The sequence below is a fragment of the Brachycentrus maculatus genome, unplaced genomic scaffold, assembly GCF_059751285.1.
Source record: "Brachycentrus maculatus isolate JH-2025_06_01 unplaced genomic scaffold, ASM5975128v1 h1tg001607l, whole genome shotgun sequence".
In the NCBI taxonomy this organism is placed as follows: domain Eukaryota; kingdom Metazoa; phylum Arthropoda; class Insecta; order Trichoptera; family Brachycentridae; genus Brachycentrus; species Brachycentrus maculatus.
Genome location: NW_028282229.1, coordinates 5,432 through 19,586, shown reverse-complemented (window position 1 = coordinate 19,586; position 14,155 = coordinate 5,432). Strand labels below are relative to the sequence as shown.

General features: G+C 40.1%; 1 protein-coding gene across 1 annotated transcript; it reads right to left on the bottom strand.

Moving 5' to 3' along the window:
* Positions 1-4,773: 4,773 nt before the first annotated feature.
* Positions 4,774-5,310, bottom strand: LOC148298776 (tubulin gamma chain-like). Its single transcript, XM_088276648.1, has one exon. The coding sequence runs from the start codon at positions 5,194-5,196 to the stop codon at positions 4,885-4,887; it is 312 nt and encodes a 103-aa protein (XP_088132774.1). The 5' UTR covers positions 5,197-5,310; the 3' UTR covers positions 4,774-4,884.
* Between the last annotated feature and the right edge of the window lie 8,845 nt (positions 5,311-14,155).

The window sequence follows — 14,155 nt, the reverse complement described above, 5'->3', positions numbered from 1 at the left end:
TTAAAAACATATCAAGGCATTATAAAGTTGCAAAAACTTCCATCTAACGCCTTTCAAATGGCTACTCAACATAAGATTCGAAGACTTACCCCAAATCCGGAATGCTTAGTACTACCCAATTTATGGCAAGCAGTGGCTTTAATTCGCAAAGTGCCTGATTTCTTAATTTATCAATAAGTAGAACCTGCAAAACAACCTCGACCTTCATGAAATGCTGTATGGCCTGGTATGCTCTATTATTGAAGAAGACCCACTGTAGTTCTGGATGAACCCCTTCGAGTATGAGGCAATATATAATTATGTGGCTATACACGCACAGGCTGTGCTCTCCTCGAAGAAGTTTAGCAACACAATCAATTACCAAAGCTCAGAGATTTAGGAATTAATCGGCAAGCTGCTGCGGTTCATGATATGCGCTTGCTCCAAAAAGAAGGGCTTCCGGGAAACCGAGTATGTGTTTAACGATTTTGCTCAAATAGTTTTAGGGTTGCCCAACTACGACTCATCCCATTTGTTCAATGAGCTTGTCCTCCACTATGTGCTCTCCAACTCGTAGCCCTCTCCCTCCCAGCACTCCCCAGCTAAATACTCATACTAGTTGCCAAACACAGCCCATTAGCTCCTCCTGAAACTTGGTACTGACAAACCTCTGCTTATCGAAAATATCTACAACATGCATCAATCTTACAATTCGCATTATCAACTTTAAAGTTCACGTGGTTTCCAGCTCAATGAGTTCATATATGAAATTGGGCTTAAATATCTCAAAAACAATATCGAAAAAAACATCTCTTTCGACTCCCAAAGTGATTTGAAGAGAAGCGGCTAATTTGCAAGCTTTACAAATTTTATAAACTCTCTACTATCTGAAAAGACTCCGACAGGCGCTAGTTCGCAAATAGCCAACGCCTGTTTTACTGTCTTATAATGCGTTGCTCGATAAAATAGCAATTCTTCCAGGCTAATTAACTATGCCATGATGAAATAGATACTTTCAATCTACATCAGGACTGAAACAGCCATCGCAAAGTTCAGTGAGCATATTATAAGTTTGTATGATAACTAGTTCCACAATTCTGAGTGGGCAGCCAACTTATGCATACCGTTGATGCATTAACTATCTCTCAACTGGGAGATACCGAAGTTTGAGTATTTTGCCGACGTCATGACTGTTGCCCTGAAAAAGATACTTACCAGAATTGATAAAAATCCACCCAGGGGCTCGATGGCCTTAGCTGAAACCAAGTAAGCGCGGAGGAAGAGCAAGGAAGTAGAACGAGAAATACGAAAATTCATGAGTAAGGATGACGAATTGCTCAACTACATTAAATGGACTCTGAAAATCGAGGAGCATCCGATCTCGAATTAATACTTCAACTGCTTATTTAAAAGCGGGCAGTATTCCAAAGTACGAAGTGCATTGATCCTCTTACAAACGACATTCTAACTATTCCTCAAATTCGAGGATCAAAACTATGTATCCGACAAGTTTCAAAGGTTCTTTTCGATTTTCAAAGGGGAGAAAAGATAATTGGGCATATTCGACGAGAAATCATTTAATAGTGAGAACACCCATCGCAGTAATATCGAGATATCAAACAATATGATCGTTACTTTCCCGGGCGCTCTCAGCTATTTAATTTTATCATATACTCCCCAGCCGAACTCCCTGATTGATGCCCATAACCAATAATCTCTAGAGTAAGAACGAGGGCTCCGCGAGCAAACAATAAAATGCGCACTCGACATTTTGAGTGTAATGATCTTGAACTGCAAAAAAGCATCGACGATTGTTAACTTTGCAATCTACAAAGCCTTCTTCATCGATGATTTTATGAAGGAGCACAATTCCCCCAAGGAAAGTTTAGTGAGTCATCTGGCGAATCTGCTCAAAAAGCAATCTGAGCAGCTTTTATATGGGGAGATATTCAATTTATTGATGCTCCTACTTGATTAATCGCCTGCCGAGAAGACCACCACTCTGATCACGACCGTCAACTAAAGGTTATCTGCTTCAAAGCCGATCTCTCTCCGCGAAATATTGGCCTTTTCGAGGTTTGCTCAAAGTCTGGTCACATAAAGAGCAGAAGGCATCAACAGAACTGTTGGCTGCTCGAAGGAGGAGCTGATTACAATTCGCAAACTCTTAATTGCCATATCATAAAAAATCAAAGTTCTTTTAACGGAAATAAATTTAAATCTGCAGACATCATCATAGACATCATCAGAGGCATCGACAACTGAGACGTATGCTCATCTATAAACTTTACTGACCAATTTTTGCGAATGCCTGAGCGCATTGCAAGTTCAAGAGGGCAATCGGAATTAATTGGCGTAACTGATACAGGATTTCTTGCCTACCCTATTGGACAAGAGGCTAGTTATCCTGAACTATAAAAAACTTCGCTAAAAATCATCACCTTCCCCTCTCCAGACCAAGCTGCCTTTCGATATCTCCACAGCTGAAAGATACTACAATTGTCTATAGCTACTGCTCTGCAGCAAAACATATCTCACAAGTGAACAGTATCGAATTGTCATGAAATCGAGTCAGATAATGCGGGGTCTTTTAGAATTCCTGGATGTTATAAGGAATTATCATGAACTCTATATGTTGTTCATTTACTCATTGTAAATGTATGCGGACTTTGAAAGGGAGAACCCGCAGCAATCAGAAGCAGCTCAGACTGTTTCGCTGAATAGGAGCTCTATTTCGAATAGCAGTCGGAGCGGCAAAAAGTACCTATAAGACTAAGAGATGGCGATAAGCATAATATAGCCTGGGTTGCGACCGCATCTTAATAGCTATCAAAAGATCTGCTTCGGTAGTCTCATGATGAGCATGCATAATCTATCAGACTAATGGAAAAAGTAGTAGAGTAATACTCCGAGGAGCTAATTTCCTCTTGGACACCGAAGATCCCCAGCCGCCAGCAGCAAAGGACTCCGATGGATGAACAAATCATCGAGTAATCTCTGTTGCTCAATACAATCAGTCTGCCTAACTTTGACACCATCACTACGGCGATTGAGATGGGCACCATTTCTGAGCATCCACTAACTTGCATCTCAGTCTCCAGCCACCTGTACCAAGCAGCCTTGAATATGGCTCTCTATGAGCAGCAGGATCGCTCTCGATCGAAAAATGTGAGCATCGCAATGATTGCGTACGCCTAAAGGATACTCAAGAAAAGCCCATAGAAAGCAGACTACACAAAGAGGCTGTCGACGAGAGCATGGGCCTGCAATGTTTTGAATGCACTCTTATCGACAACCCGAAGCTAGTTTATAAAGCTGAAAATTAGTGAGATAGTCATCAATTCTCATCTCATCACGTAACAATTAGGGTAGTTCCTCACTGGCTTCAGTCGCAACTCCGATTCTAAAAGCCGCACTACAACTCTCAATAAAATGGGACTCCTGTAGAAGCAGCATTTGCTCTCGATGCTCAAGCTCGTGTCGACAATATATGCTGATCCCTAAATTGCTGACAAACTCATCGAACAGCAAAGAAATAGTGGAGTGCTCTTCAATTAGCCAGCCAAGAGCAGGTTTACCTCATTCTGCCAAGCGTTCATTTAATCTTCCTCAATCCTCTCCTCTCCACACCTCCACTCCGCAGAGCATAGCAGTCGATACGTGGGCCAATGCGCGAACTCCCCCAAGAATACTTACGAAATGTCAATATCTGAAATCTCGGTATCCACGCTGATTGAACAGACACTCATCTAAACCAAGAGTGGGCTGACTCAGATAAGCAAAGAAGTCGATAGCAATTTAGGGCCAGAGCTCAATACAAATGTTGAAGGTTAGCCGAAGACTGAACGACTTGTTCGGTTGATCAAGCGCACAGTCTTTTCCTCGACTTCGAACTGCCTGGAATTAATTCATGAGCATTTTGATTCCTTAATCTCTGAGAGATTCATCATGATCCTGCTTCGCTGCTACTTGAACAAATAAATTGGGATCCTGAAGTACGAGCATTTCCTAGCAGCCATGGAGGACACAATTGACAAGCTGTACCGTATCGGCTAGTTGTAAATCAGTTACAGCCACATCCTGGAGACAATTGACAGAAAAATATGGAAGAGCATGAATATGTCAGACGAACTCTACTACCTGAACACCGTGGAAGAACCAATTTTAGATCACGTGCGGCTTCTGAATGACCTTTTGGAAATTATGGTATCCTGCTGCAGCACCATGCTGAAGTAAATGGATATCCATAAAGATTATTAAGAGTTTAAGCATCAGGCCGGCAAAATTATCAACATTTTGAAGAAAAACTAAGCTCGTTTTAGTCCAAGCCTTTACAAAATCATCAGTGATCATAACTTGAACAGCCGATTCCAGACTCACCAAAGATCTGCATTCTCACTCATGAATCGGCACTGATCCCCAATTCTATTGATAGTATTGATTATTAATTGTTTAATATTAATTAATGTTAAATATTGAGTGCGAGTGTTAATCCATAGATGAATATTTAATATTGAATAGAACTCTTCTTGTATTGACGATCGGGGTTGGGGTTGGGGTTGGGGTTGGGGTTGGGGTTGGGGTTGGGGTTGGGGTTGGGGTTGGGATTCGTCGATTAGTTCTTGCACTGTTTCTGCACTCTGCTCAAAATCATCCAAGTTGTCCCCGAAAACCGATTATTTCTTATAATTGGATAGGAAAGCACTCTTACGGTACAGGACTTTATATTGATCAAGTATTCTCTTGAATAACTATACTATGACAATAATGTACGTGGTAGATGCTCGTGTTGTTTGCCATCATCAGTCCGCTAACTTTGTGGGAGGTCTCCACATAAGGGCTCTTCTTGCTCAGAGCAACCTGTATCGAGGCTGGCCCCCAGTCAATGAAGTTCGCCATTTTGTTCTAGCGAGTTCTCTGCAGGGACTTGTGAATTTGAGTTGCATCCACGTCGCCCTGGATAATATTGAGAATAGACATGTATTTTCCTTGGCGAGTCGGAGCGCTCACCATAATGTTTTTGCTCTGCAGCAACCTCCTTATTACATCCAGCACTGTGGTCTTGCGAATGCTGGAGATTTGCCTGTCGACTGTCAACGGGGTGTACCCGGTCATCAAGAAGTGGCATCGAGGGGTTGGAATTAGCGAGGCCAATAAGCCGACCATATCGTTGTTCATATAACTCGGGTAGCGCAGGGTTGTAGTGGAAGCTGCCATAACTGTGGAGACCAAAGAGTTTAATTGACTCACTTTGGGGTTGGAGATCTTGAGCCTGTCGACTGCTATTCGGTTGAGGGCTGTATTATCTAAGACCACCACTGAATCTGAGTTTTAAACCAATCTTTTGAGTGTGAGTATGGAATTGTAGGGCTGCACCACTACATCCGAGACATCTTGCTGCATGGTTGGAAATACAGAGTACGTCGAGATGATCTTCTTGGGGAACTTCTCGTTAAATTTCTCCAGCAGAAAGCTACCCATTCCGCTACCTGTGCCTCCTGCGATCGAATGCAAGACTAAAAAGCCTTCTAGAGAATCTGACCCGTCTGCTTCCCTCTCGATCATGTCTATAATTTCTTATTGCACCTTTTAAGCCTGCGAGTAGCCACTCCCCCAATTATTACCCGCGCCGTTGCCTTCCTTCGAAATAAAGATATTTTCAGGATTATATAAATGCGCGTAAGGTCCATTCTGAATGGTATTGATGACTCTGGGCTCGAGATCAATAAGGATGGATCTGGGGATGTAGTGGTCGTCATCTGCTTGATAGAAGAAGACATCCTTTCTGTCCTCGACCTGATTATTGGCTGCATATTCTTCGAGGATTCCCGAGGAGCTAATTCCATGTTCTCGGCACAGCTGCTTCCAAAACTCACTTCCAACTTCGCATAACTAATGAAGTACTTTGGTTTCCGCACTGTCCTATCTGAAGGGTTATTATTTCTCGAGGCATCTTTTGATTTATATTATAGGCTCCAAGTTTAAATTGTGAAGTACGCACACTATTTATTGATGCGACGAGCAAAGATTACTACAAATGAATTATATCAATATGTGTGTATGGGATTGTGAATAGATGCTGAAATAGAGAGAGATTTATCTTATCAATCATTTTGGATTAAAATGGTACTCATCATCATGAGATGATCCAGTTTCTTGGAAGAGGCTGCTTTGCTGTTGAGCCTGCTCTAGCAAAGTCTAGAAGAGCATTCGTGAGTGAGCATTTGCCGTCTCAATTTTGAGTGTGAATGGATTATTTCATGCTTTGAACTCGTATTGTTCGATATTTTACTTTTTTCCTCATTTTCAATAGTCTTGACAAACTTTCTGCGTAGGAGCTATGATCGATTGACGGGAGTCCTTTCTGAATACTCGCTAATCGTTCTTCTCCTCTATGCTATTTTTACTGGAAAACTATGATTTTTCTGAGATTCGAGCTCAAACTCTCTTGTTGAGTCTTATCTGTGAAGATTGATATAATTCTTGGCAAGCTTATACTGAGAATGCCTGACCAATTTGATTAAAGTGGTTTGTTATTGTCTTTTGGCCATTACCCTTTCGTATTTTTTCAGGCTGATGCTTTTTTCTCTGAGGGAATCATTGATGTTCTGTGTAATCGGGATGTTTAATTTGCTTCTGATGTTCATCCAGTTCAAAAAACCCTCGAAACTCTCAATATTTTTGTCGTCACTCCTTTCGAACGCTTTGCTTGAGCATTACTGGTGCATATAAAGCATCATTCTGGGAATGCATCTGAAATGCTCAGTATTTTTGAGCAAGTTTGTGATTTTCATTTGAAATGCTTATCTGTTGATTCGATTCGACGATGGGATTCCTCCCAAATGATGAAACCAATTGTTCTGCTGGCCATAGAGACGCACCATCTTTTTCTTGAAGACTGCTAAACATAGGGAAATCGAGTGTTCCTTTTGGTTGCTTCTGCTCTCACTCGTGCAATAGTGATCGTCGCACTACCTTCCGACCATTTTGACTATGCTGATTATAATAGGGATTACTAATTGACAACATTGATGTTCTTCTGGGCATACAGGAACTTCATGTAGCTGATGATGTCATCGATGCTCAGTTTTTAAAGTGGCGATACGAACACTTTGCTTATTCTAACCAGGTCATCCTTACTTGAGAATTTGATGCTGTGGCGATTGAGGGCAGCAATCAGCTTATTGAGGCTGATCTTTTGGCCGAGAAGGTCCTCTCGGATCTTACGCATTAATCTCCCGTACTCCTATTCGTAAAGCTTCGAAGTCAGCAGCATAAATAAATTTCATATTGACCCAAATATTAAGTTATCCAATTAAATCTATGTTCGAGCAAATATAGGCAAATAGATTTATCGATAAAATGACTGACCCCATTCTCGAAAAGTTTGGCTTATACGAGGCCAAGCGGAGTCTCAAATCAATTAGAAAGACGATGGCCCGCGCCCATACAAGAAACGCAAGCATATCCCCTGTCGCTAATCATAGACATATCAATTAAAGCTTTAGTGAGAAGAAGCGTGAAACAAAACTGGAATGGATCATAAACCAATTACAGATTAAAAAGAGTAGCTTTTGCAGTCATCGCGAAGCATAAAGGAGCATAGTAACGAATTTGTGCATGTAAGAAGGCTGCACAGACAAGTTCTTATGCCGTAGTTGCAATATCAATCTGCATGGAAGCCACCGAAAAGTAGATATTGATGAGAGCATGAACAGCTTTAAACAACTTAACGAAATATTGACGACGAGCCGCCGTGAGATTGGATGTCATAAGGCAGTCATAAAAAAGCAATTAGCCGAAAGCATTGATGCATAAATTCAAAATTTATGCGATGAATTTCACTCTAATTTGCAATTCTTCAAAAAGTATGCGATTTATTATTACTTAGCAAAGCCATCCGTGAAATTGACGACTATCTGTTTGAAAAGTATGAGTTAATTGAAGCCTTGCTATAATAAAAAAGCCGATGCGAAAGACTGCCAGAGCAAAGAGATCAAAAGCTAGTTTAAGAAATATATGCAATCAACTTCTCGGCCATCTACCAGAATCTATAGAATAGCATCAAAAGCATATCAAGTGAAAAATTTAATGCTGACATTATCATTAAATATTTTTAAGAGATGAACGGATCCCTGGGGCACTTTATGGCTGAATTTAAGAAGTGCTTCCCGAAGCTTTATCGAATGAATAGATTGGATCCAAGTGTCCTCTCGAATCGCACAGATAGATCTTCGAGTCGCTGGAATTATGATATATCTGCTTTTTAGGTGTTCGAGTAGAGTCGGGATGCTGCAGTCCAAGCAAAATGACAATTCATGATTTCTAGATTATTATTTAAATAACCAAAGAGGATTGTTTCAGAACCTCTATGACCTCTCTATTATTTAAGTTTCATAAATGCAAAAAAACTACTATGAAATCCTGGGATTGAGAAAAGATGTCTCACCTGAAGAAATAGCCCAAAGCTATAAGCAAATGGTGCTTCGGTGGCATCCCAAATTTGCGAAAGAGGATCAAAATACTGCTCAGCATCATTTCTCATAAATATCGGAAGCTTACGAAGTCCTGAGCGATCCGTTAAAGAGATCATTCTTCAACAAGTACGGCTGGAAACTTTTAAAAGATGGCCTTTTTCAGGAGGGAGAACTCAAGGGCGGGTATAGATTTGGCAATAACCCGGACGAGATATTCGAAAAATTCTACCTCGAAAACAACGTGTTCGCCCGCTCAGCAGACAGCAAGCTGATTGAAAAAGGAAGCCTATTCAGCCATGCTTTCGGCTCCTTGAACTATGCCAAACCAATTGTAAATTTCGACCTCATCGTCAATGTTCATTGCACGCTGGCGTAGCTGTACCACGGAGTTGCCAAGACAGTGTATTTTGAAAGGAGTGTATTGAATGACGATGGCCGGACCCTATCTGTTAAGAGAGAAACAAAAGTGCTTGAATTGAAGCCTGGATATGGCAAATAAACGGAGTTGAGGTTTCAAAGTGAAGGCAACTAATCAATAGATCGAAGAAAATCGGACCTAGTGTTCAAGATACATGAAATTGCACATCCTTCATATGTTAGGAACGGAGATGACTTATTATATACGGCTCCGATCAGCTTAGAGTCAGCCCTCGCCTGCGATCCACTGGAAATTATAACTTTAGACAATCGAAAGCTCATCGTGAGCATCGATTAAATTCCGAAGTAACAGCCCTTTTTATATTTAGTCCTGTAAATTTAAAGCAAATAGCAAATGAAGGAATGCCAATCACAGGCCAATCTCGGAAGGGATTCCTATTTGTGAAATTTGAGATAAAGTTTCCAAACAAAATTAGTGAGTAAGCCAGAAAATAGCTCAGGGAATTACTGAAATGATTGATGATTGGCTCAACCTATTTACTATATAAATGATTAATAAGTATAGATGAATGTGTTTGATATTCCCGACGATGACCTCTATCAGGAAATGTGTGATGACCCCGCAGCATTGATCTTGAAGAGCAAGGTGCCAACTTCCCATGGCTGGTAAAAATAGTTTAAGTATCTGTATGTCGACAAGCCGAAATATATGTTGGGGTAAGGCTCATTTGGGAGAGTGCTCGCCTGCTTTTATATTGGCGAGGAAAGGGTCATAAAGCTGGCCCTCAAGATCATCGATATCCCTAATAACTATGACCAGATTAAAACCATCTAGCATATCGTGTCGACATCTCGGCAATAAGTATTGGCACTCATCAAACTACGCCAGAGCAAACACATCATCCGCATCTAAGACATTGTCCGAGAAAACAACAAGATCTATATCATGCTGGAGTTCTGCAACGAAAGGGATCTGATGTATTACTTTCAGAAACTCAAAAAGTAATAGTTCATCACCAAAGAAGCCCATGTCCGCTACTTTTTCTCACAAATTCTCTCTGCCTTCAAAGAGCTGCACGAGCACAACTTCATGCACAGAGACATTAAGCCTTCCAATATCTTGGTCAGCAACGGAGTGCTCAAGATCGCTGACTTTGGGCTCTCTCGTCAAATATTTGAGGGCGAAGAGTGGAAGTCGTTTCAAGAGCACGTCGGGACGATGATAACGGCAGCTCCGCAAATCGTTTTTAGAGAAGAATACACAAATAAATGTGATATTTATTCGCTAGGAGCGATCCTGTACTGGATGATTTATGATCGGTTTCCATTCATCAAAATTCCCACCAAGAGCGATTTCACCTCGGACAAACTCGAGTTCCCCACGGCCAATGCCAAGTTCAATATCTCGGGGGGCATGATAAATTTAATGAAGCAAATGCTTGCATATAAGGAAAGCGACCGTATCGATTGGGTCCCCCTACTGAAGCACGAACTTTTTTCCAACTAAAACTACATCGAATATGAAAAAAAAGTTAAGGCCTACTATGAGAAGCTCGAATTGCAAAAGCTCAGACAGACATATGGCCGCAACATTTCGAATGTCTTATCCGACGAGTAGTTTCTCAATACGGCAATCCCGACGGCCTACTATAAGTTCTTGAAGTAAATTTAAGGAGAAGATAAGTTCAAAAGATGGCAGATTGAGGAAAGGAACAGCTTCAAAAATGATATTGGTTTGAATGCCCATAAGCATATTCAGGACTAATTCAAGAACCAGTAAATAAGGCTGAAACTATGCCGCACAATACTGCTGGAACTCGAGAGTCATGACTACCTCAAACTCATCAAGGAGAACAAAACGAGACTCAACTCATGAAGACCATCCTGGAGTACACCATCTACAAGTACATGATCTATCTGATGAAAAAGATCAAGGACGAGTTGATTTTCGTGATCCCCCCAGAAATATTCACGACCAAAGACCTCCGATAGGCAGAGAAGTAGCCTCTTCACAAGAACTTTATCGAGACTGTGATATAGAAATTTCGTGGCTGGCAGTACATGAAAAAGATATCCGAAGAATAGAATCGAAAAATGATTGAAAAGTGCAAAGAATATCGGCTGGACATCGGGGTCATCTTCGAAGAACTGAACGAAAACAATTTGAGTTCTTTCTTAATAGTGGTCGACCAGTGCATCATCGAGACTATCTATTTCCTCAAGCCTGAACTCAGCAAGTTTAGCAACAGGCCTGCAAACTCGCATCGGGAGGATAATAACAAAATTAACCAAATGAAGACTCTCATTGTCCTCATCAACCACCTGTTCATGTTCTCCATGAAAGATAAAATATTTCCATCTCGATACGATCCCGAGTTCCCTTACGCAACCTTCCTGGAAACTGAAACCGAAAGAAAAACTTTAAGGTCCTGCATCTGAAAATTATGTCCCTAATTAAACGATTCGAGTGACATTTTATATTGCAGAGTTAAATTCATCATACCATGTCTGCTCGTATATATCTACGAATCATTTTTATAATATATCCTATGATCAGCGACAAAACTCTGGAGGAAAAGCAGAGCTATCTCTCATCGGAAATCCTATAATAGAATTTCGATCCTGAAGAGTTTCAGGATTTTATGATCAACAACTCCAGCCAGGAATTGGACCTGAACAAATGGTCATTGGCTGAACTCAAGAAGATTGTGGCCAACTACAAAAAGTATAAAAACAAGGAGTTAAGTGAAATTTTAGAGAAAGAATCAGTTCTCAAAGATGTCAAACTTAACAATGAAGAGGTTGAGCTGAACTAGACTCATCTTTCAAAGAATAAGATTGAAAGAGCCGAGAATAAATAGGAGAGTGAAAATAGGGAGAATCCCGTGATTTGCCATCATTTCGCATTTCGTAAAAAAATAAACCTCCCCTAACTTTATGTTTTGATGTATATGGAAAAAAAGTCGTTTACCATTAAGATGAAGAACTTTACAAAAAGTGTTCCGAATAATATCTTTAAGTCTTCCTATATCCTTTACGAGATAGAAACCTCCTAAAAATGGAAAGTAAAAAGAAGGTTTACAGATTTCGAATGGCTTCATAGAAATTTGAAGAAAGCTTACCCTGGGCTCCCGATTCCCCCGATCCCATCCAAGACAACGATCCGATCCTTCGATGAAAAGCATCTTCTATAGAGAGTAAACGTGTTTGAAAAGTTTCTCAGTACTCTAACATATATGCCGGAAATTTGTTCCGACGCAATCCTGGAGATATTTTTAAGAGGGGATGATGAATACTTTTCTCAAGCCCGCAAAAAATATGAAGTCGCCGCTATTTAAAACTTTTAAACCTGTACAATCAATTCGATTTGGGGTGACAGAGTCATCTTAAATGAATAAAATAAGATCGACAATAAAAAAGTAGAGCAGTATTCAAATGCCAAGGTAGTTTATCAAAACATTAACCAACATATATTGAATCTTGAATAATCTCTCGCGAAGGCATCTTTGGATGGCCAACTGTTAGCTGCTGATTTTGAAAAAGCCGAGTAAGTGTGCAAATAGTTTAAGAGCAGTGGAATTTATGGAGTTCTGCAATAGTTTATTGCTCAAATGAGTGAGCATTTATTGAAGACGGCGACTTACCTAAAATAATCCCTCTATGACAATTGGAATTACGAAAGTATGTACATAGCAAACATGTCGAACTGTATTGAGCAAATGAGGGCTGAGCAACTAGTAATTTCTCAGAAACATAAGTCTTCAATGCAGAAGCTCTCTGATTTGGGGCCCTCCTCTGAAGTCAACTCAGAGTCAAGTAAAATTTTAAAGTAGTACCAAATTGCGAAAGAAGAATAAAAAGTGAAGCTATCGTATCTGACCCGGGAAATCAACAGATCATAAAACCAGAATTTAGCGAGAATTACAGCAAAGTGGAGCAAGGATCTACCAAAGTATATTGCGGAGGTGAACTCGCTGGCAATAGACTCAGTGGACCAACTCACTCGGAGCCTATCGATTGAATAGGGCAAATACTTAATGCAAGTAGAATATATCAAAGCATGATGGAGCAGTCGATACGTGTTTTCATAAATATCTCAGTATAGTAACTACAAACTTAATATCCACCACACTATTATATTTGGCTTCAATACTGATTTGTTGCTGAAAGAGCAATCTGATCAAAGTAATTTTATTAAGAACGTTTTAATTCTTACTAAATTATATGCTGCAGCTGAAATACAATTGGCAATTCATGATTACAATGATAATGGATGAATGAATGGCATCAGTTAAATCACAACTGGTTGTTTTTGACGAACCTATGCCCTTAACTTTTCGTTTTCACAGATTTGAATTCGTTGTTGGCGTATTTTTGATCATAGACCCCCACCCCACTCAGTTTTTCGTATTGACTCTCTTCTTGCTATTCCTTTTGCACGATCATCCGCTTCATTATTGTCACTGAGCATCCATCCATTGTCACAAGCTGTCCGAACACATCGAGCACTTTATCTCGATAAATTTAATACTTGGAAGGGCTTTCGAAGTAGGGGTTTATGGGATTTTTTAGTAGTGACAAGTTTTTGATGGCTTTAAATTTTTACTGTCCATCTTTCAGGAACTCGTGGAGGTCGGAAAAGTTATTTTTATTTGCCGAGAATGTTTGCAGCTTAGAGAACAGCGGAAACTCCTTCAGACTCGAGAAATTGTTTTCATCTATGATCAATGTGACAATATTGCACAGAGGTTTTAACTAAACTCCCTTGACAGCCCATTACAGGACAAATCTACATGTTCTAATTTAGAAATATCCCCCAGTTTGTTCTTTTCAAGAGATTTGAGCTGCCTCCCTGTAAGCTACAACATGATTATAATAGGTTTATGATTATATTTGCATGCGATTATGTGTTTATGTCCCTATATGTTTACGTTTTTATGTGATGAAATGCTCATTCTTTGAATGCGAATGTGAACATGCATATAGTAAAGCAATCAATGAATTATCAGTTTTATAATAATTTAAGCAACGATGGGAGGTTGTGGATCTGCGGCAACTGAGGGAGTGTAAGCGCCTCAAAAAGCAACTTTAGTACCCGAGAATAAATTCAAAAAGTTGGAGAAAAGTGTATTAGTATATCCTTTGGACCTGCACAGAAAGATAGAGCTCGCGTCCACCAATGGTATGCTGAATGATAAATTAGGAAAAATCTCTGATTACATTGTGCAAAATTCAATGTGCCCCGTCGTTTTTGCCTATAAAGAGTTGGATGTGGGCAGCAACCTTGATAAGGATAATAAATTCATAGATAAATCCTTCGG

What these genes read in the sequence shown, in the direction of transcription:
- LOC148298776 (XM_088276648.1), bottom strand. Translation starts at nt 5,196, where the DNA reads ATGGCAGCTTCCACTACAACCCTGCGCTACCCGAGTTATATGAACAAC.